Here is a 22,592-nt window from a genome sequence, read left to right on the forward strand (position 1 = left end):
CTCTGCTTGCTCATTCTTCCTCCATGGCATGCTTCTCCTTTGACACTTAAGGTTTTAGAGGGCGTGAGTTGGTAAAACAGGCCTGTTTCATCCATATTGTACACATCCCGAGATTTGAAACCTTCCAAGAGGGTGGCAGCATCTCTTCTTTCCAGTGTTTAACACTTTCATCACTAGCTGTAGCACACACTTCACTACTGCCCTGCAAGTTATCCCATAGTGTTTTTTTAACCTATCCAGCTAACCATTCGAAGCTTTGAATTCCGTTAGCCCAAGTTTCCCTGATATCGTAGATGCTTTCATTTTTATCAACACCCCATCGATTGGTAAATTTTCAGCACGTGCTCAACTGTGCCAGTCCATTAGCTATGATTCCATTTCTTCGTACGGTGACTTTTTAACATTTTTTTCTCTGCTTTGCTTTTGAACCGGACTGTGTTTCTTGATCCAGAATCTTCTCCTTATTCTTCAATATTCCTGACAATGAAGACTGTGCAAGTCCCAGGTGTTGAGCCAGTTCACATACGGGCACATTTGCGTTTCTCTCCACTTCCCAAATCAAGTTCACTTTCTCCGCGACAGAGTTTTTCTTTTCGCTGCCATAGTCAGCTTCACTACAACAACGGATGTGAGTGAGTAAACTGATATACAGCTGGATTCTCCATGCAACACACAGTAAAAACTGATGCAAACTTGCGTAAACTGACACTATACATGGTCGGCTAAATTCGAGCTTGCTCGTGCATGTAGCGAGGAATCAATATGGAAGATGATCGATCGTATCCAATATAAATGTTGGAGTTCATAGATTCTTAAGACCCGCATTACACGATGCTTGTATTTGGAGGTAAAGCGTATGGAATTTCCGAAAAATCCCACTAGAAGCCGCCGCAAGTACTATAGTTACTGTATTTGCCTGATTGCAAGCCGACCTCGAATGCAAGCCGCACCACAGAAATGAGACTCAGAAAAAAGAAAATGTTACCCCGATTTTAAGCCACACTTAAAAGTGAAAGATATGGCTCATCATATGATGCATAGAGTATTAAATGGCCCTACCTCTCAGGGATTTGGGACACTTAGAATTACAATTACATCGCAAAACACTGACAACAGTGAAAATTCACAATATCTATCGAAATGCAGTATTCCGGATCTACACGCATGTGAGGTGAGAGCAGTGATGTCGCAGGTGAGCTTGCTGCGCTGCATACCAGAACACAGTTATGATTTTTCATGTTTTATTATGAAATGATCGAATGGCATTGTTGGCCGGGAGGCCCCATTTGGGGGAGTTCATCCGCCGTATTGCAACTCCTTTTTAGGTGACACCAGATCGGCGACTTGTGAGTCAATGATGCTGAAAATGATGATGAAGGACACACACCACCCAGTCCCCTGCCGGGAATCGAACCCGGGCCCCCTGCATGGTAGGCGGTAATGCTGCCACTATGCTACGGAGGAGGACTTGTTTTATTATTAACGACTCCTTGTCACTACTTTCGTACAAAGCATCATCCTCTGTGCCATCAAGCACATTATAAATACAGTATTTTTTAAATGCATGATGAACAGTTTCACTTGGGAGACATTTCCAAGCTTGACTAATGCACACGCACACTTGAGACAAGCTTGCTCACTTAACATGTCCTGTAGGCATTAATTGCCTATCTTCTTTCGTTAAGCACTGAGTATACATGCTGTATTTTTCTGATTGTCCATAAAAGGTTTGTTTAAACAAACTAACAGATGCAGAATGGACGTCATCCATTCTGGAATTACAACTAAGTCCGTTTTACCCTCTGCAAATTTTTTTTTTCACAGCTGGTGTAGTGACCTGCGTACGAATCTAACACAAGCGTAAGTGGCAAACCTAGCAAGGTACCAGGACGATGTTGCCACCACAAGTCTTATCCACTCTAAAACTATGTCCTCCGTGAACCAGCCAATTTCGTTGGCACGTACAATAACATCTTTAGGAAACACTTCGGACTTCGGTAAAGTCTTCCATGTGAAATGAATGGTGGCAGTTTATGGCCATCGGCTGTACAAGCCAGCAAGAATTTCCAGTGCATAGTTTGATGATTTAGCGCTGTAATGCGACGAGTTTTTCCCTGTGTTTTTCAGACCCAATTGCGGCTCCCTTTAAAATCCTGGATTTTCTGATGTGCTTTTACTTGAATTATTTCTCCAGTTACAGGTAAGCACTGTCACTGCTTTCTCACAAAATCGTTCACTACAACTTCCAACTCAAAGTGGCGGCCATGTTTTGGTCCAGAAAACCCTTTTCTGTTGCTGGAATAAGCTGAAAGTTGTTACTTTTGCTGTCTCCATGTCTTACCAAAGTTCAAAAGCAGACTGAAACAAACGTTTTTGCTAGCACTGCTCTCATTAGCTGGAGCTGTCAAAATGTAAAGCCATGCTTGTCAAGTTTCTTCAAAAGGTCCGTTTTGATGGTATATATGTAAAGAGATTTTTTTTAATTGCTATGAATGTTTGGAAAATTGCTAAATTCACCCATGATAAAAACTACCTTAACATTCATTTCTTGAAACTAACCCAACAGCTTCTGTGGCAGTTTCTAGCGGCAAAAAGCAGCAATAAAGGCCGCAAGCACTTACGGCAGTAACTAGCAGCATTTTTCAGAACTTCTTAGGCTTTGCGCTCAAATGTAAACTTCAGGCAATTTTTTGGATTCCGAAAACTGGAAAAAAGTGTGGCTTGCATTTGGGCCACAAAAGCCACTGTTGTATTGTTTTCAATATTTAATGTTCCAAATGCTAAAGGCGGGTTTTGCCGTAATGCGAAGTACATTAAATCGATTTTTGGGACTTGAAATTTCTTTCGTTAAATGTAGGTTTACGCTAAATCGAGGTCATGCAAAATCAGGTTTATATATCATAACAAACAGCACAGTGCGATCAGAGCTCACATGTCGTGCAGACGTAGAACAGACAGTGGCTCTTAACATTACAATACTTGCACAATGTTTATTTCTTACACAACTGCCTATCATATGGAGAACAGATGCGCAGAAAGATGATGAATGTGGCAACCATAGTAGAAAAAATTGATATATTCTGATTTGTACAGAATGTAGGAAAAACATTGCCTTGTGTGCTGAGCATTTTTCAGAGAAAGCTCACTCTCTTTCGTTCTTTTACAAGGTTGTGAATGCCTTTATGTCTGATAGCAGCATACAGACTGGCAAAAGGAAACAAAGCAAACATGTTGCAGGACAAGCTAGTGAGATAGCTGTACTAGCCAACCTATGGATAAGCACTTGGCAATTACACCAATTTCTCTTGACAAATGTTTTTATTCATGAAAATGAATAATATTTCAAATAAATATCTTTGTTATTTGGAAATAACAAATAATAATTTATATCTTAGTTGTTCCTTTCATTAGAATCATTTTTGCCCAAGTCTGGTCAGTATTCACAAAAAAGCTATCAATAGCAGAGGAACTAATAGCTGTTATTTTGTAACTCTGTGGCTCGTATTTTCCATGTTGTACTATTTGAACACATTCAGTAGTTTTTGGCTACATGAGGACTCTTCTAAAATATTTATGTTAAGGTCATATAACAATATTGTGAGAAGGAAAGTTACTACTCACCATATAGCAGAGATGCTGAGTCGCAGATAGGCACAGACAGTCTTTTTGTTGTGCACAACAAAAAGACTGTCTGTGCCTATCTGTGACTGAGCATCTCTGATATGTGATGAGTAGCAGCTTTCCTTTTCACAATATTGTTACATTTCATCTTGGATTTTCCATTGTTTGATTTATGTTAAGGTAACCACATAGGAAAATATCAGGGTACAATGAACTGTAGAGTTGTAGCACTGTGTGTAGTTTAAAAGTGAATAATGGTTAGCTGCCATCAAGTGGAAGCATATAGCTAAAGGCTTCATGAATTTAATATTTATTGCTACATGTTCAAAATATTTAAATATGGGATTATATTCTACACTGTCTCTGACAGCTGCTTCCCTTTTTATCAGATGTGTAGAAATGATTAACATAGTGGTAGCCTGGAAGAGAAACACTGGCAATCTTTAAGCCAACGCTCAGCTACGCAGACAAAAATCTGTAGTTTCTGAGTTTCGTTTATTTGCATGTTATTGTCCTCTGCATTTGTCTCTTCACTACGCAAAGATATTTTACAATCTTCCATCTAACACAAAGCAAAGAATTGGAAATCCCTATCAGTTTAACTGAAAGATAAAAAGAATGTCTGGGTAGTCATTTCTACAAATTATCTTATTATCTAAAGTCAAGGATTGAAAATTCCTGTCTACTAAGAAGGCATGTAGCAGTTTTCACCATAAAGCTGCATGACAGATAGTAATATATTGTAAACAGGTATCTGTTGTCACAGATATAAGTTTTTATTCAAAAAATACTAATTTATTCATGTAAATGCAAAAATACAAATAGGAGATAAAGGGAAGCTGTTTAATATAACTCAGGGAAGCAACAGGCTGTTTCAAAGTAGTACTTTCTGCTAGTTTAGTAGGTCACATTAAGCAACTGTAAACACAAATAGTAGCCCACTGAGTAGCGTAATTATAGTCTGTTGTTAAAACAATAAACTGATTTAACATTCTAAGAGTTGCTTCTCTTATGGTAACTTATTCCTTGACTTGTTCCACACTCTTGGAGGTTTTCCTCCTTGATGAAATCTACAGAACATGATGAATGTGTAAATGAAAAGAATTGTCTTTTTTCTGATGAATTCCTCACCAGGAAAGTAAATGTCCTAGGTTGTGTGCCATGGGATAACTCTTAACTGTAATTCCCACACTCCCACCTGCAACTGTCAGGCAAAGAGAGTCATTAGAAAACTGCAATTACTTCTTTAAATAGTCTGTAATATTGCATGGCTGACAACAAAAAAATGACAAATTTAAACTGTGGAAAAAAGTTCATCATTTCTCTTCTCTCCATAGGAGATATTCTTGTAATGGATGAATTTGGATACTTCTATTTTAAAGACAGGACTGGAGACACCTTTAGGTATGTTTTAGAGCTGCTCCGATTTTATATTTATGTTACTATATTGCATCCTTATTTTTATTTGCCCTGTCAATTTGCCATTTTCAGGTGGCGTGGAGAGAATGTTGCAACTTCAGAAGTGGAAGCAGTGATCAGCAATATAGTAGGCTTGAAAGATGTAGTTGTATATGGTGTTGAAGTAAGTTATTTCCATCTTCTAATATCTCACTGAACCTCTCAAATGTAAAGAAATTAGTTAATAATTTACAGTTTCACCACAAAACAATTGACACACTAATTTGTGTTTCAGATACCAAATGTTGAAGGGAAAGCTGGTATGGCAGCAATCGTCGATGACGAGGGTTTGCTCAATATCGAAAGTTTTGCAGCTGGAGTAAAGCAGCATTTGCCACCTTACGCATGGCCTGTCATTGTTAGAATTTTGACACAATTGCCTATCACAGGTACTATGGTGTAAAATAGAATATACAATTAAGCATATATGGGGAATTCAATCTTGAAGCAAAGGTACTCATATAGTTTGGAAACTAAAATGTAAAATTCCATATTCATACCATGAAAGCCATCACAACATGGTTGGCATTTTCTCCCCCTTTGTTATATCGATTGTAGTGATGTGATGTGCAATGACTGCTATTGAGGGGTGGAAGAGGCATTCTTCCAGCTGTCAGTACGGCATTCTGCTCACCCACCTGGACACTGGCATGGGCTACAGAATGCAGCAAGACAGATGGTGTGAAAAATCTTTTTTGTTCCAACAAGCTTAGAGCAGCTACAATGTGTACCACCATCATGTGACAGCCTGGCATCAATCCACAATATCCGTATCCCACGAGTGCGTCAGGCATCATCTCACGGACCGCGACACGAAGTGTTGTAATGTAGATGTCAGTTGCTGCTATGCTCAGCATGGCCTGAGCAGACTTTCATGGCAAACATTTCTTATGGTGCTGTGTCAGTTGCTGGCACTCTGGTCTGGTGTTATGCTGCTAGCGAGGTGGCTGGGTGCACCTGGGTGTGGCGAATGACAGAAACATAATCTGGAGCAGGAATCTCAGTCTGGAGACAGCCTTGTGGTGACAGGCAGATGCCTCAGTTGCTCAGTGGGTAATGGGGCCTCAGTTCAACTCTCAGCCCATCTAGTGGTGGCTGGACCCCTAGCAGGTGATCCTGTAAGGATAATGGTAGAGTAGTAGCCACCTCACAGTGGAGGCCGATCCTGGGATGGTCACCGACTCGGTGATTCGATCTGATGATCTATCTGCTCAGGCAGCCAGTATTTATATGTGCCAAAGTGGGTTTGTTGTTGAATTACTGCCACAAATGAGATGTGTGCTGCATGCCGAAGTGTTCCTGTTTTGGTAACTAGCCAGGTACTGGCTTGCAGGCAGCCAATGGCACCCAGTGGGTCTGTGACATAATTTCATGCCAGCATATTGTTGCAAGTGACCTTTTCACAGTATCAAGCTCTCTTGTGTAGATTTACACTGTTACACTCTTTCCCTTTTCAAAAAATTCAACCCTCTGAATTCTCTCTGTTGCTGTAACTGGAACTAGTTAATTCTTCAGTTCATTGCAAACACATTCAGTTAGTCTTGGGCTCACAACATCCTCAGAATTCATTTTGATACTCGTCAGTGGCTAAAAACAGATACTCAGATACATTTAAAATCTTTCCACAGCTTATAAGGTTCCACTCCCTGGCTAGCCTTGAAAACTAGCGCTAGTTCTGTGAACAAATGTCAGGATAGTTGAGATGTATTATCACATTTTGGCTTTTGTCCAGTACATACATGCTTAAGTCTACTTCATGAAATTCACTTGCTGCTTCCTGCAGCACAGGTTACACTGCATTACAAACAGTTTCATTGATTCAGGCCTTGGGCCCTTCCCATGGACCATAACCAAATCTATTCCTGACATAATTAAATAGGACAGTGATAAGAGGAAAAACTCAGTAACAATAGCCACAAGAACCCCACGAGTGGCTTACAATACACGTGCTGAGACTTACTCTTGACTGCGTTGCTGATGACGGTAGCACCTCTCTCAGTCACACCTGTGACTCCAAAAATAGAGTTACCGCTGTGGAGGGGTGGAAGAGCCATTCTTTGTGTTGTCAGAATGGCGTTCAGCTCTCCCACCTGGATGTTGTGGGTTTGATGGGTTGGCGATGGCTACTGGAGTCTGAGGAGTAAGGCATCTGCAGCTAGACAGATGGTGTTCATAAAAACACTATTGTTCCAACAAGCTTAGAGTGGCCACAGTTGCCCACTCTCATCACATGGTACAGTGTGGTGCCAATCCGCAGTCGCTTTGTCCTACGGGCATGGTTAGGGACCATCTCACAGATCTCAGCAGTGAAATTTAGCCATGTAGACATCAGTAGCTACTAAGCTCAGCATGGTCTAAGCATGTAGTGGCCCTGCATGGTAAGCATTCCTAGTGGCACTGAGTCAGGTGCTGTGATGGCAATCTGGGTTGTATGCTGCTAGCAAGGAGGCCAGGACCTGCCCAGTCATAGTGACAGAGATGTAGGCATCCGAGGCGAGAACCACGGTCCGGCAGCTGGCTGGTGGTGACTGGCACTGGCAGATGCCCCAGTGGCTAGGAGGCCCTCAGTTTGACTCTTGGTCTGCCCAGCAAGGGCTGGACTCCAGGAAGTGTGCTTCTCAGTATAGTTTTGTACACATTATAATCTACTATACTTGCATAATATGCTTTGTAGATGGCCGTGCAGTAATATGTTATTGAAATGTTTATAAAGACGGTTCTCATACACAATATTTACAGACTATTAGCAAATCCAGCAATGCTAAACATGCATGGGGATTGGACACACATCCTAATCTCCTCCTCCCCCTCTCTCTGTCCACTTCCTCCTCCCCACATCTCTATCCATCTCCTCCTTTTCCCTCTCTATGTCCATTTCCTCCTTGCCCCTCTCTGTCCCCCTCCTCTTTCCCCCTCTCTCTGACCTTTAACCTTGTTTATTGGTATTGTAAATGAAACTTGAAGTTGCGTAAAATGAAAGGGGAAATCAGTTGGGATAACTGGTACACAGGGTATGAGGGTGTGAGAGACCTCTCCAGCAGCTGGATCTGTGAGGACAGCAACTTCAATGACAGTAGTTCACATAGCTTTAATCTGTGGAAAGGTAGATTACAAACTTCCAGACAATTTAGATTCCGTTGCAGTAATCTAATCATAAGCCTTAACCCAGAAACACAACTTTCATGTATTCTGTCCAAACTGACTGTGAGGGAGAAAACAGAAGAGCACATTGTTAGGTGTACAATTTTAGTTTAGAATTATATGCAAGGCGGAAGAATATCACTAGGAGAAACAGTTTATCTAATGGTTTAAATGCTGATATTGTAATTAAAACGCTGCAAGAGAGAAAACAAAACTGCACATTCTCACAGTACAGCACAGTATTTCTTTTCTCTTATTGGTTTTAACAGAACACTTGTACATTGTTTTTTAAAAAGATATATAGTTTTGTCCATCTGAAAGTTTGCTGGAGCATGGTGTACAAATTTGAAGGTAATTGGTCAAGAACTTTTTGAGTTTGGTAACAATGCTAGACAAGGAACAAAAGGAAGACTGGGTTTAACGTCCTGTTGACATCGAGGTCATTAGAGACAGAGTGTGAGCTCAGATTGTGTCGAGGATGGAGAAGGATATCGAACGTGCCACTTCAAAGGAATCATCTGGGTATTTGCCTGGAGCGATTTAGGGAAATCACAAAAAATTTAAATCTGGATGGCCAGATGCGGGTTTGGACCCCCTGAATGCGGATCCAGTGTGTTGACCACTGTGTCACCTCACTCAGTACAATGTTAGACAACAGCATGTCTTTATATGGTAGTATACATTGAGAAAGTACATCCCAAAAAGGCCTATGAGAAACAAAACAACAGGTGCGACAGAGTACATGTGTTCTGTTGTAGCACTAACAGCCGAATTGGGAGTGTTATGACAGCTGAAAGAGCATTTTTTGACAGTTGTGAAGGATCTGTGCTAGGCCACATGAGCTTTGTGGTGTGGTCAGCATGGGGTGGCACCTTTCATACATGATGACTGGCAGAGATCAAAGTATGAGAAATACTGACTGTGCGTATGCTAGCCGGAAACGGTGGCTGTGTGGTGGGAAAAACCTGACTGACTGAGTTGACCAGGGAGGATAGCCACCATGGCTGAACCAACTGAATAAAGACAATATGAAATGAGGGAAACTGTAAATATAAACTGAATAAACCAGTGACAGAGAAACCAGTCACATACTTTTAAAGACAAAAATTGGATGAATGCATGAACAAAGATGCACCCTTGTTATGAAATTTAGTTAACAACTTACCAAATGTTAAATATTTTGGATATCAAATTTTCTACAATTATTAATAACTCACTAATGCCTTTAGTGATTCAGACAGTAATAGTGTCAATGGATAGGGTTCAGTAAGCACTACGTAACTGTTCTAATAGATTTTCTGTGAATATTTTGTATTTCAATTTATAGGCCAGAATGTATAATCCACGCATGTAAAAGTGAATTTTCTAGTAAATAAAACAATGAACAGTGAAGGTAGAAGCAGCATTAGTAAACAGAGATAATTAGAGATGTATAACTGTAATTAGTTTAACTGTTTAACATTTATTAGTGATATAATCATGCAAAACAGTGTCCATGTGAACAAAAACACTCTTTGTGAGAAAACCGTTACAACTATGAGCAGCAGAAAAGCTGATGAAATTTGCATCCAGATTTATATGTGATATGTATATACAGCCTTAAATTTATAGTTTATAAATGTTCCCGAAAGTCAGTAGTGCATGTGCTTGACTCACGTCAGTGCAATGGTATAAATAATGGTGGCGATTTTTACACGGGGCAGGGACACACACACACACACACACACACACACACACACACACACACACTTGGATTTAGGCAGGCAGTTAGAGTGGAGTTTGCATACAGATAGGATGTAAAGTCTACATGAACTAAATTGACACTCGACGTGTTGCCTGATTGGAGCAACAGAAAAGGCTTGTCCCACTTAAGGTCGCTCGCATCAGATACCAAAATGTCAATTTAAGTTTGCACAGTCAGTAAATGCAGCTGGAAGTCTCCTCATGTGTGTAACTGAAATATTTTCTGAGTGTTTGATCACGGACTTGTAAAGGTTTCAAGTGTGAAAATCGTGAGGATCTCTGAAATATTTTTATCTTGTGTGGACTTAGAAAAATTTGTGTCATGTGAATCTGTTGGTCAGAACTTGTAAATATTTTATGAGTGTCAGTCACAAAGACTTAAACTTTTATTTAAGTACAATCCAGGTTTAAGCCTTTTATGCCACTTTCAAGTATTTGATTTTATGTCTTTTACATATATTGCAGGACAGTTAAGTTGTCAAGTTCAAAGTTGGCCGTAAATTAAGAAAAATATTGTTTCTCCATGACATGCCAGAAGTAAAATCACAATCTTGTAACAAATCAATAATAATCATGGGAGCACGTCGTATTAAAGAAAAACAGGCTTATGTTTATAAATAGCAGATGAGCACATGTCTGTAAAACAGTGATAGTGAAATGAAAGAGTACGAGTAATAGAACTTTTTCAGCATGATGACTCTAAATAGTTTTGGGTTAGGTGACCTAGTCTAAACATCTATGAACTGTATATAATAGAGGGAAACATTCCACGAGGGAAAAATATATCTAAAAACAAAGAAGATGTGACTTACCAAACGAAAGCGTTGGCAGGTTGATAGACACACAAACATACACACAAAATTCTAGCTTTCTCAACCAACGGCTGCTTCATCAGGAAAGAGGGAAGGAGAGGGAAAGACGAAAGGATGTGGGTTTTAAGGGAGAGGTTAAGGAGTCATTCCAGTCCCGGGAGCAGAAAGACTTACCTTAGGGGGAAAAAAGGACAGGTATACACTCGCATACACACACACATCCATCCACACATACACAGACACAAGCTTGTGTCTGTGTATGTGCGGATGGATATGTGTGTGTATGCGAGTGTATACCTGTCCTTTTTTCATCCTTTCGTCTTTCCCTATCCTTTTCTCTTTCCTGATGAAGCAGCCGTTGGTTGCGAAAGCTAGAATTTTGTGTGTATGTTCGTGTTTGTTTGTGTGTCTATCAACCTGCCAACGCTTTTGTTTGGTAAGTCACATCTTCTTTGTTTTTACATCTATGAACTGTTCTGCAGTTATTTCCAGTGGTGATTTGCAATTAAAAATATTGGTCATTCGTGATTACAGAATCTTCAACTTAGCAGTGTGCTGATCTACTTCAAATATTTTTTGTGGATTTTCTAAAGGTTAACAGAATACACAATGCTGGTCAATTTCGGTTTTCAAACTGACTGTGTTATTTTAATAATAAACTGTTGTGAACATTGTGAATGGATATTTCTTTTAAATTTTGTGCAATAAATTCAGTCTGTGAAAAGTTAATATTATTTTATTGCAAATTACTGCCTGCATATTTATTAAACTTGAGATTAGTTTCATTTGAGTTAATGCATAGGATGCATTGGTTGGTCCCTGGACGATCTGCCACGCATTAGGATGTTATAGAAACAGTCTTTTTCTTGCATTATTCAGTTTTTTATTCACGAAGGTGCACATGGGGGCTCATGAGTCGATCTCTGTATGAGACAACTGTGGCTAACTACACCACTAATCATTTATTTTTCTGACAGTAAGCAGCAAGAAGAGAAGTGTGAACATTTCATTGAGATTTTTTAAACAAACATTTTCCATTTATTTACACTTTTATGTCGAAAGATTCAGTACCGGAGTCATAATCTTACCTGTCTATTGATGTACACTATCATCATCTCCTTATAATTAGTTATAACACATATGCAGTAACTAGTTACTCTCTTCTACAAATCGTATTGAATGTCACAACAGTTTTCAACAGATGCTACATGATTACATTGGTGGCTGATGGTTATAAAGACCTCATTGTGCCATGTATGCATGCTGTGCTGCAGTGACCCACCTGTCTCTCATCTGAGATTAGTTGGACGTTACATTTCAATAATGCTCCAGCTAGAGTTATATATTGAGCTATACACGGTAATAATGACTCAGTAAAGTTACATATCTGATCAAACATTGTATACAAACATAGTTATATCAAAAGCCATGCAGAAGAAAAGCAGCATGGCATACATCAAACTGCACAGAAGTTTTCAGGTTCTTGTGAATAAAGTGAACAAGCAACATTATTGTTTCTAAAATTGTGCTGACATGAATTGATTAGGTTCATGAACAGTCATTAAATACAATCACAAAAGTGTTGTAGCAGTCAAAATATACATCTGCCGACTAGCATTATTAAGATTGTCAGAATTGAGATGACTTTTTCATTCTTGATACTACTGCATGATGCAGTAGTACTAGTGTTTATTTATGATAAACATACATTAGAATGGAGAGCAACTCTTGCATATTCAATGTCAATCAAAACAAAAATTTAAACAACTTGGGCGTCCTATTTTCATCCATATATTATCATTATTTTTGTGTTCTACTGACAAATATTACCCACAATGTGTTACCAAAATAGCAAATTTAATAATTACTGGTTTACATTAAGTTCTACACTTTGAACCTGGTAAATGTTAAAATGACAATTTTGCTGTGACTATACTGTGTTTGTTCAAAATTAAAATTTGTTAGTACATCACAACTGGACATTTTCAAATGATATCAAGGAACTACCAAATAAATCAGCTCTCAAAATCTCAGGAAACAGGACACACGCTTTTGACATAAGCTTGAAGCTCAGGCCATATTCCAAAGACTGTAATTCTTGGGCACAGCAAACCACTTACGCTAATTATTTACACACTTTTTCCTTCACTCCAGGCTTTAGCCCTATTAAGGTATTAAGTGTACACACTATGATATTAATTTGTGCATCTAATGATTACGAAGATTTATGAAAACAAAATGATGCACATGATACTAGGGCTCTCTGAATGAAAATAATGAATTTTTCAAAATATATTGTAATTACTTCAAAAGAAATTCACTGAATGCAAGTAACCTGGCTTCCGCAGTGTTTGATACAGATGTCGCCAGTAGGTAGTACATCTATACCTAGCATAGCTGAAGTTAGGTTATTTGCCTTCAGTGCATTTATTTTGAAATAATTTTGGATGGTTTCTATTGTCAACAATGTCTGTTTATCTGTACATGCAAATATATGTTGTAATCTTCTTCTGTACATAAAAGGCAATGTCTTGACTGACTGACTGGTTCATCATCACCCAGCTCAAACTGCTAAGGATAGATTCTTGAAATTTGGAGAGGGTGTGGATCTTATGCTGCAGGTGTCATTTAAGAAGGGATTTTTTGAAATTGAAGGGGATTAAATAGGGGATGAAGGTTTCTTTAAAAATATCAATATTAAAGTAATTTTGAAGCTACACCTATGAAAATTGGTGTTTGGTTTCTCGGTCAGAAATAAAGAAATATGTTTTTCAGCATTTTTGGAAATTTAGCCCTGTGGGAGAGGAAGGGGGGGGGGGAATAGTTATGGAAAGTTTGTTTTGAAAACATGTTATTATTAAAGAACTACTAATGTGTTTTTGGAAACTGAACCCATAAGGGGTGACATAAGGGATGAGATTTTTTATAAAAAGATACTATTGTGAAAGCATTTTTAAAGCTGAAGCTATGAAAATATAAATTTGGCTTCTCAGTTAGACATAAGAAAATAAGTGTTTTTGGAAATTCAACACCTATGGGGGTGAAATAGGGAATGAAAGTTTTATGGAAATATTGTACAAGCATTTTTGAAGCTAAATCAATGAAAATGTGTGTTTGGATTCTCTGTTAGAAATAAAACATGTGCATGTCACTATTTTTGAGAATTCAATCCCTAAGGGGGTGAAATAGAGGGTGAAATGATTCATGAAAATATTTCACTGCGAAAGCATTTTTTAAGCTAAATCTTTGAAAATTGTTGTTTGACATCTCGGTTAGACATAAAAAAACATGTTTCACTGTTTTCAGAAATTCAGCCCCTAAGGGGGTGAAATAGGGTCAGACTCATCATCGACCAGCCCAACCAAGGATAGAAACTTGAAGTTTGGAGAGGGTGTGGATCTCACACTGTGGGCATCATTTAAGAATAAATTGTCTGAAATCCCACTCCTAAGGGGGTGAAATAGGGGATGATAGGCATTTTGAAAGTATGTAGCTATTAAGGAAATTTTGAAGCTAGTGAACTATGAAAACTGGTATTTGGTTTCTCAGTCAGAAAATAAAAAGTTATTGTTTCAGCCTTTTTGGTAATTTAACCACTAAGAGGGTAAAATAATGGGTGAAAGTTTTTTGAAAATAAATAATTATTGAAGAATTACTAAAGGATTTTTAAGGCAATCTCTATGACAACAAGTATTTGACTTCTTGGTTAGAAATAAATAATAATAATAATAATAATAATAATAATAATAATAACAAAAATACATGTTTCAGTGTTTCTGGAAATTCAGCCTCTAAGGGGGTGCAATAGGGGATGAAAGTTTTCTTAAGAAAATATTTCATTACAGTAAAAAAAATTTTACAGCTCTGTTTATGAAAACTGGTATTTCAATTCTTGGTAAGGTATAAAGAAATATTTGTTAGGGAATGAAAGTGGCTATGGAAATTTTTCCACAAGAAGACAAAAGGCATGATTAACAAAAATTTTGGATTCCTGCTACCAGAATCGCTTTTTGGTCAGAAGTACATTCACAAAAGGCCATGCTTATAGGGCCTTAATTAGTGTGAAAAGCTTAGAATGTGTTGCAATTTGTGAACAAATTAAAAATTTGATTAAATAAAAACAAAAAAAGAATCTCTCCAGGCCATACAGTATATGTGAACAAAGCAGTGGGTGCTAAGCTAGTTTTATAGACAAAAAAAAAAAATCTTCTCACCAAGCAACGGTAGGAGAAAACACATATAAAAGTTAAGGAAATGGGCAAGCGTTCAGAGCCAATGGCTCTGTCTTCTGGTGGAAGGGTTGAAGGGGAAGGAAGGGGGATGAAGGCCAAGAACTGGCTAGATTTAGGAAATGGGTAGAATTCAGAAAAGTTGTCAAGAACATTCAGTCAGGGTAGACTTACAAGACAGGATGAGAAAGAAAGACTGATTGTTGGGGACAGCATTGGAGGAGATTTGAAAACCTGAGAGCTTAAAGGTGGAAGATAGCATAATAAGCAAAACAGAAATTGATGCAGAAAGCTAAGTGCATTATATGTGGTAGACCTGAGGTGGGCAGATGTGTGTGTGTGTGGGGGGGGGGGGGGGGGGGGGGATAGACAAGTTAGAAAATTAAAGATATAGAATAACTAATATGGAGCAAAGAAAGGAAGCGTTACAGAAAGAAAAGGTTGAGGCTGAAGAAATTAATATAAATTAAGGCCATGCGTGTGGCGAGAACCATGGGCATATTGTTTAACACCAGTTCCCACTCACATAGCTCTGAAAAACTGGTGTCTTGGGGAATAATCAGGATGGCACGTGTGGTGAAACAGGCATAGAGGTCATGTTGTAGAACATTCTGTGCAACTGGATATTGTGTGTTGCCAGTCTGCACCCTCTACTACACTCATCCAACCTAACTGATAACTTGGTGGTAGTCATACCAATGTAGAAGCTCAAACAGTGATTAAATAACAGTGGCACACGGCATGTATCTTTTTACAGGTGGTCTTCCCCAAGATGGTGTGTGTTTTGCCAGTTACAGGGCTGGTAGAAGTGGTGGTAGGAGGGTGCATAGCACAAGTCTTACCGCATGTACAGTCATAGGTGTAGGAGCCATATGGTAGACAAATGGGTGCAGAAGGAGCATAGTGTCTGACCAGGATATTGTGGAGATTGGGGGAGGGAGGTGACAAAAAGCTATTCTAAGTGTGGTGGGCAAAATGTCAGACAGAATGAACCTCATTTCAGGGCATGATTTTAGAAAGTCATAACCTTGTACTTCACCATTTTCACCTTGACCTCCCTTCACTGGATGTAATTACCCCACCATCCTAGTTCAAAAGATTGAAAAAAATTCCCATTACTTTTTGATCACACCTCGTATAATCGTGATGATGCCAGAATGATTCACTAACGCTGTCTAGGAATACATGCACCATAACAACTGTTCACTGCTCTATGACATACATAAACATGGTTAAAGGTTCAGTGCATAATATGATGACAATGGCAGGGGAGCAAAACTGACATAGTTGTTGACAATTCTGATAGTATTCCTGCGTGGTACACTTCGCATACGTTCTCACCATTACTGCTAATGTAGTCCATGCTCCCATGAATTCACAGCCTGACACTCTGCTCCTAGCTCATGTCCAGCTGTTTATAGTCTCACCCTTTGGGGGTAATGCATCACTTCAAGGTTTTTTGTCATTTGCGAGAGTATGCCACATTAATTAATGATGCAAAAGAGAGAAATTACAAAGGTCACCAATTCAGATTTCTAGAACCATTTACTTTATGTATGCAATGTTTTGTACCCTTATGTTTTACAGAATCACAGGGCACTACTTTTTGATATTGTAGTGATACCACAACTTCATGTTAACAAAAATTCCCTGGCTTCCAAGATAGCTTCCATTTATAATTTATTTAACAGAACTTGAAACTTTGAAACTTTGGATGTTTCCTTCAAAAATCAAAATATGGGAAATCTATCAGAACAAAATTTTGAAGTTTTATAAGGTTTAAAAATTGTTGGTGTCTTGAAATCACATATTAATTAATTAATAACTTTGGAATTACAAAAATTTAAGCAAAATGCATCATTTTCTCAGAATCAGAATAGCTGGTCTACAAAGCTAGATAGGTTGTTGGTTCTTGGGTATGAATTTTAGCTTGGTTCTTGGTTATGAATTTTGGCACATGTATTTTTCCTTCGTAATGAAAATATGTCTTCAAATCCTGATATCTTTCAAATTAATTAACTTTATGTGAAAACAATTACACCACAATGTTCCTGGTTGGAGACAGTATATTTGTAATAATAAGAGTATGAAATCCTTTACCAAATATAAATGTTTATAAATTCTTGTACACTTATGGTGCAGCCATGATTCTAAATTTGTGCTAATGAAGTAATGACAGGTGTCTGTAGCATGTTAAATGGTTGGATTAAACATGCTTCATTTCAAGCTTGCATGCTCCCTATTACACACAGCTCCTGGGACTGACAGCTTGTCTGTGAAGAAGCTTCCTCACTCTGATCTCTGATTCCCACATAGTCCTCTGAATATGGCAAATGGAAGTTTGTATATAATATTTAGCCACATGCTTCTCAAATTTTGGATGCAAGCGGTGAGGTATGCTACCCTAATCCAGGTCTCATACCATGGGTTACAAAATTGAAAACAACAGATAAAAGCTGTATCATTACCAAAAAAGACATAACCATTCCAGCATTTGCCTTAAGTGGTGGAGGGAAACCAGTATAAACCAACATGGCATGCTGAGGATTTGAACCTTTGCTCAGTGTATAGGAACAATAAATATTTGATGAAACAATCCAAAGTCAGATTATGTATGCAAATATCTGAAAATCTTAAACAGATATGTTAAAAAATTACTAAAAAATTAAGTTACTATGTGTTCTTCACAGTTTGTGTAATTGAATAATTCAGACCTTTTAATTATTTAAGCTCCTTCCATTTCCAATAGAGAAAATATAAATCAGAAAGACAGACAGAATTAAATGATTGGAAGGAGTATACACTAGTATGCCCATATTTTTGTAGCTGCTTGGAGTGATTTTTATGTGTTATTAGATAAGTAGGACAAAAATACTGTAACAAGTGAGTGTTAGAATACATTCTTTTACAAACTTTAAATCTTAAATAAAACAATAGTTTAGAGTAAGCAGTCTATGAAAAGAAAGACCTCCAGAAGGAAAATGTGTGATGACACTTCATGTTAGCATCTTGGACCCTTTGAATTTTCTGTTGCTCATGTGAAGGTTTGCAATTTGTATATGCTATTTGTATATAATTTTTCCTGCATGTTGAGCAATGTGCCTACATGTAAATATATTTTCCTATGTAAAAATTTTAGCAAATCCTCTGTTATTTCATAAAGGAACCAGTCTTGGTGGCAAAATATTGATTATTTAGTAATGTGTTTCACCCTTCTGGGGCTTATTTGCAGAATACTACATAATGTGATCCATCAAAAGGGTGAAACACATTATTAAATAATCATTATTTTGCAACCAAAACTGTTTTCTTCTTGAAATAAATTACAATGGTCACTGTACCAGGCAGCCAATGAAGTGGAAAAGGTTTTATAATTCTCTGCTAAGATTCTTTGTCGCATGCATTCTATATAAATAAATATTTCAAAAGCATGGCAAAGGGTCAGCGACTTGGTTCCAAATTATGTGTCTCACACTGTGGCTTTTATTGTGTAATGTTTGGCAACTTCTTTTTGATTTCAAATTGCTTATGACTAAATTTCTGGAGATTATGTAGCCCTTCTGCTGTAAGTGGCATTCACAGTTCTGCACCTGAGAGGTACATCTAATTTCCATAAGACAATATCTGTAATAGCTCCACCCTGATTCATTTTCTGGAAGAAGGGAGGTAGTCCTGTTCCTGCCCATGCCTAATTTGGACATGCACCCATTCAAAACTACCTTTTTGGCCAAGGGCTGTTGCAGGAAATCTACAAATGAAGAACTGCGTGGGCACTACAAATATAGTCTAAAGCAAAATTGCAGAAATTATACTTAATCTAATTTACCATTTAAGTACAACAGTGTATATTAACTGAACCTTTGGTTACACAAAAAGCCATTGTTATTGGTCTGTAATCAGTGTTTGACACATCTTTGTATAAATATGATCGAAACCAGTAGTTGTACAGAAAAACATGTCAATTTACAGACAAAACAGTGGTGATGGAGGCAGTATTGGAAAGCAGTCCTTGCTCCAACCAGCAAATTAAAAGCAGGTCTGATCTACCTGTGCCTTTTGCACCCTAGGATACAATAAATACCCCAATACCCCAGTATATCACTAATAATATAAAAACTGTCCAAAATTTCATGCAGGTGTGGATCCACGGCTTTACCATGATCCTATCTTGTCCGTTTCTATTTGGTCTTCATTGTAACACAGGTTCTTAATGTAGCAAATAAGCAGAGGAAAATGGCTGAACTGTCAAGGAATGTGGTTCTTACTTTCCAAGGAATGAGCAAGTTGAGTACCAGTACTGATACATCGGCATAAAACGAAATGTTGTCTCTATATTGTATTACCTGCAATCTCTCTCTGTCTTTTGTTCTCTTTGTTGCCTTATAATCACTATGCATGCATGATACTGTGCTTTTTCTTGATTTCTACAATGTGCTCTGTCATGCTGGGCAATGAGAATGATGTTATAAGAAAGTGGAAACTGTTAAAATTTAAGGTGTAAGAAATTTTTTACATGGAAAGGAAGTGCTAATTCTAATACTTCTTCCCCAAACATTGATTTCTTTTCACTGTTGTCTTTGCCATGAACAGTAAATGAGTTAAAATATTTAGACAACTATAAATCTCTACTCTGCACCATGTGACTCTACTGTATATTTTTCTTTCAGGAACATATAAACTGAAGAAACGTGAACTGCAAGTAGAGGGATATAATCCAAGCACAGTTAAGGACAGAATGTACTTCCTGGATAAGGGTGCCTATGTGCCTTTAAATGAAGAGCTCTACAGTAGAATTGTTAATGGTGGGGTACGATTATGAAGTCTTATTGTACAAAGTCTATGTAACATTCAGTTTAAAATTGGTTCCTTTACAATTTGTTTCAAAGTTACAAAGCCCGCGGGATGTATTTTGTAAATACAGACATTAAAAACTTAAAATATATATATGTATATATATTCATTAAATTAATCCAAAGAAGAATGATTTATTTAATGTGCTCATTTCTCCTTTCATGTTGCTGTGGGTATAGTAGATAATTCCTCAGGATACAGCTAGATGACAAAATTAAGTTATTTTGATATTGAAAGACGTTGTTTCTCTAGCGATTTCCTTTAATTGGCTATTATAAGTAGAGTATTAATGGTATAAATGTGCCTATCTGCGACTCAGCATCTCCACTATATGGTGAGTAGCAGCTTTCCTTTTCAATATTGTTACATCCCATCCTGGATTTTCCATTGTTTGATTAAGTAGTAGTATTCATACATAAATGTTTCCTTTGCATGTACTTTGAAAACATTATGTCAACATTGGTTGCTTGCTTTCTACAGAGACTTATTGAAAATTTACAATACCACAAGGAAGTGTAAAATGGCAAAATAAGGCTACATCTAACATAAATAAATTGAGGAATTCAAAGCAAGCATTGTTTTTCACATATTCAAAACTACAACTGTTCCTTTCAAAAGCTACCAGTGAAGTGTAAGGAGCACAGACAATAAAGTATCAGAAGTGCAAGACCTTTGTTACGACAAGGAAATGGAACGACACCAGTGCTTCAACTGGCCTGGCAGTGCACTTTGACCACTAGAAACATGGCATGAAAAATCCATATATTTAATTTTAAGTACATTATTTAGATGACAAATTTTTTTTTTATTTATTCATCATGGGTAGGCTCCGTAGTCTAGTAGTAAAGAACATGCCTGGAAACTGAAAGGCTTTCGTGACCTTGCAAAGTAATAAATTTTAAAATCTTAATCAAAAACCAAAATTAACTTTTTGTAGCTGGGGCTCATAGTCGTGTAAACTTCTGTAAATAACAATGTGGTCTCCTTATGACTGAAAAATTATTCATTTGTAAAACCCAATATTGCAATTTCGATCATGTGATCATTATCAAGAGGAAATCATCTGACACGAGATGACTCAGAAGCTGGTTTCATCTCATTGTGTTCCTGATACTACTACGCATTTGTATTGCACTCTTTGAATAGCACTGTAAGTATTATGCATTCATAATATAGGGTGCAGTAAATAATTCCTTTAGTTTTGTCACACTGTGTTCTGTGGATTCACATGTATTTGTTACTGCTTATTAAACTGTGTGTGAACTGCTCAGTTTAATTTGATGTATGAGCATAATCCAAAAAGTAAGGTCTCCAAAGTGCTGGGGCGCAGGGAAACTGTTTGCTTTGCTGATGGTCACACTGTTTCTTTTCCTTGACTCCCTCCACTCTCTACAGAAATCACCATACATCCGCTGGAGCTTTATGTCTTGGCTTGGCAGCCAATTGTAATGGAGCTCCCATTAGCCACTACCGCCAGGTGCGAAGTTTGCTCATTCATTTGGTTCTTGAGTGCAGAAGGCATTAAACGATCGACACTGATTGACAGTTGGTGGAAGTGTGTAGAGAGTCGTGTGGCTGTCAAAAATATCCACAAGTGATTTAGAAAGTTTGCAGGTGGTTGTACTGAAATTCATGCTGAGGAAAAAAATGGGAAATTGCCAATTCCCAAAATACAATTGCAAAGGCTGAACAAACCGTGCTTCAAGATCAACAGATCAGTCTCAGTGAGCTCTAAAATGTTGTTCCTCCAGTTTCTCAGAGACCATTAACTGGACTTTGACTGAAGTGTTGAAATTTCAGAAGGTGTGCACAAGATGGGTCCCAAGAGCCACAAATAGCATTGCGTTGAAACTACAGGCCAATTTCTTCAATGCTATGTAGATGAAAAGGATAAGGACAACCTTTTGGATTCTACAGCCATTGGTGATGAAACCTGGGATTTTCACTTCACAAATGAGACCAAATAACAGTCACATGAATGGTGGCATTCCAATTCACCCAAGCCACGAAAATTCAAAAGAACAGTCTGCCAATAAAGTCATGGCAACTGTGTTTTGAGACTGAAAGGGGATATTGTTAGCCAACTTCATGGTTCATGGAACAACAATAAATGGCTACAGGCATAGTCAGATATTAAAAAAATCCAGATGGGCGATTCAGAACTGAAGAAGAGGAAGCTTGAGCAAGGGCATAAGCCTTCTCCATGACAATGCTCGCCCCCACATCATCATCAAACTGTAGATCCTCTGCAACAATTTGCATGGGACATCATCACCCATCCACCCTATAGTCTGGACTTAGTGCCCAGTGAATATCATGTGTTTCCCCAAGTTGTAGGAACGCTCAGCTGGAAGGCACTTCAGTGACGATGAAGTGTGAAAGATGGGGTCCAACGCTTCTTCAGCAGCATGGCGGGAGGCTGGTATGACATGGACATACAAAAACTGCTAGAGTGTTTACAAAAATACATCATTCGAAAAGGCAATTATGAGGAGAAATAGAAAAATGTTCAAGCTTCAAAACTAAGTAAATAAATGTTTCTTTATATTAAAAAATGGAGACCTTACATCTGGGGCCACCCTCATAATATATTTCTTGTATTCTACTTTATTTTTATTCCCATCAATTTTTGGTACTTTCCCACATTTAATGGAAAACTTCATGTTAGCAGCTCTTGACAGAATTGGTATCCAACTTTATTACACATTCTTACGGAATGAGTATATAATTATGCTTT

At 37.9% G+C, this 22,592-nt stretch overlaps 1 protein-coding gene across 1 annotated transcript in view; it reads left to right on the forward strand.

The window, feature by feature from the left end:
- Positions 1-19,979, forward strand: part of LOC124619213 (long-chain fatty acid transport protein 1-like) — a 330,911-nt gene extending 310,932 nt beyond the window's left edge. The window contains exons 9-12 of the mRNA XM_047145433.1: positions 4,959-5,025; positions 5,113-5,203; positions 5,315-5,468; positions 19,672-19,979. Of these exons, the coding sequence (XP_047001389.1) occupies positions 4,959-5,025; positions 5,113-5,203; positions 5,315-5,468; positions 19,672-19,823 (464 nt within the window). The 3' untranslated portion in view covers positions 19,824-19,979. The remainder of the gene's footprint in view (positions 1-4,958; positions 5,026-5,112; positions 5,204-5,314; positions 5,469-19,671) is intronic.
- The last annotated feature ends 2,613 nt before the right edge of the window (positions 19,980-22,592 follow it).

Source organism: Schistocerca americana, chromosome 6 (assembly GCF_021461395.2).
Source record: "Schistocerca americana isolate TAMUIC-IGC-003095 chromosome 6, iqSchAmer2.1, whole genome shotgun sequence".
In the NCBI taxonomy this organism is placed as follows: Eukaryota; Metazoa; Arthropoda; class Insecta; order Orthoptera; family Acrididae; genus Schistocerca; species Schistocerca americana.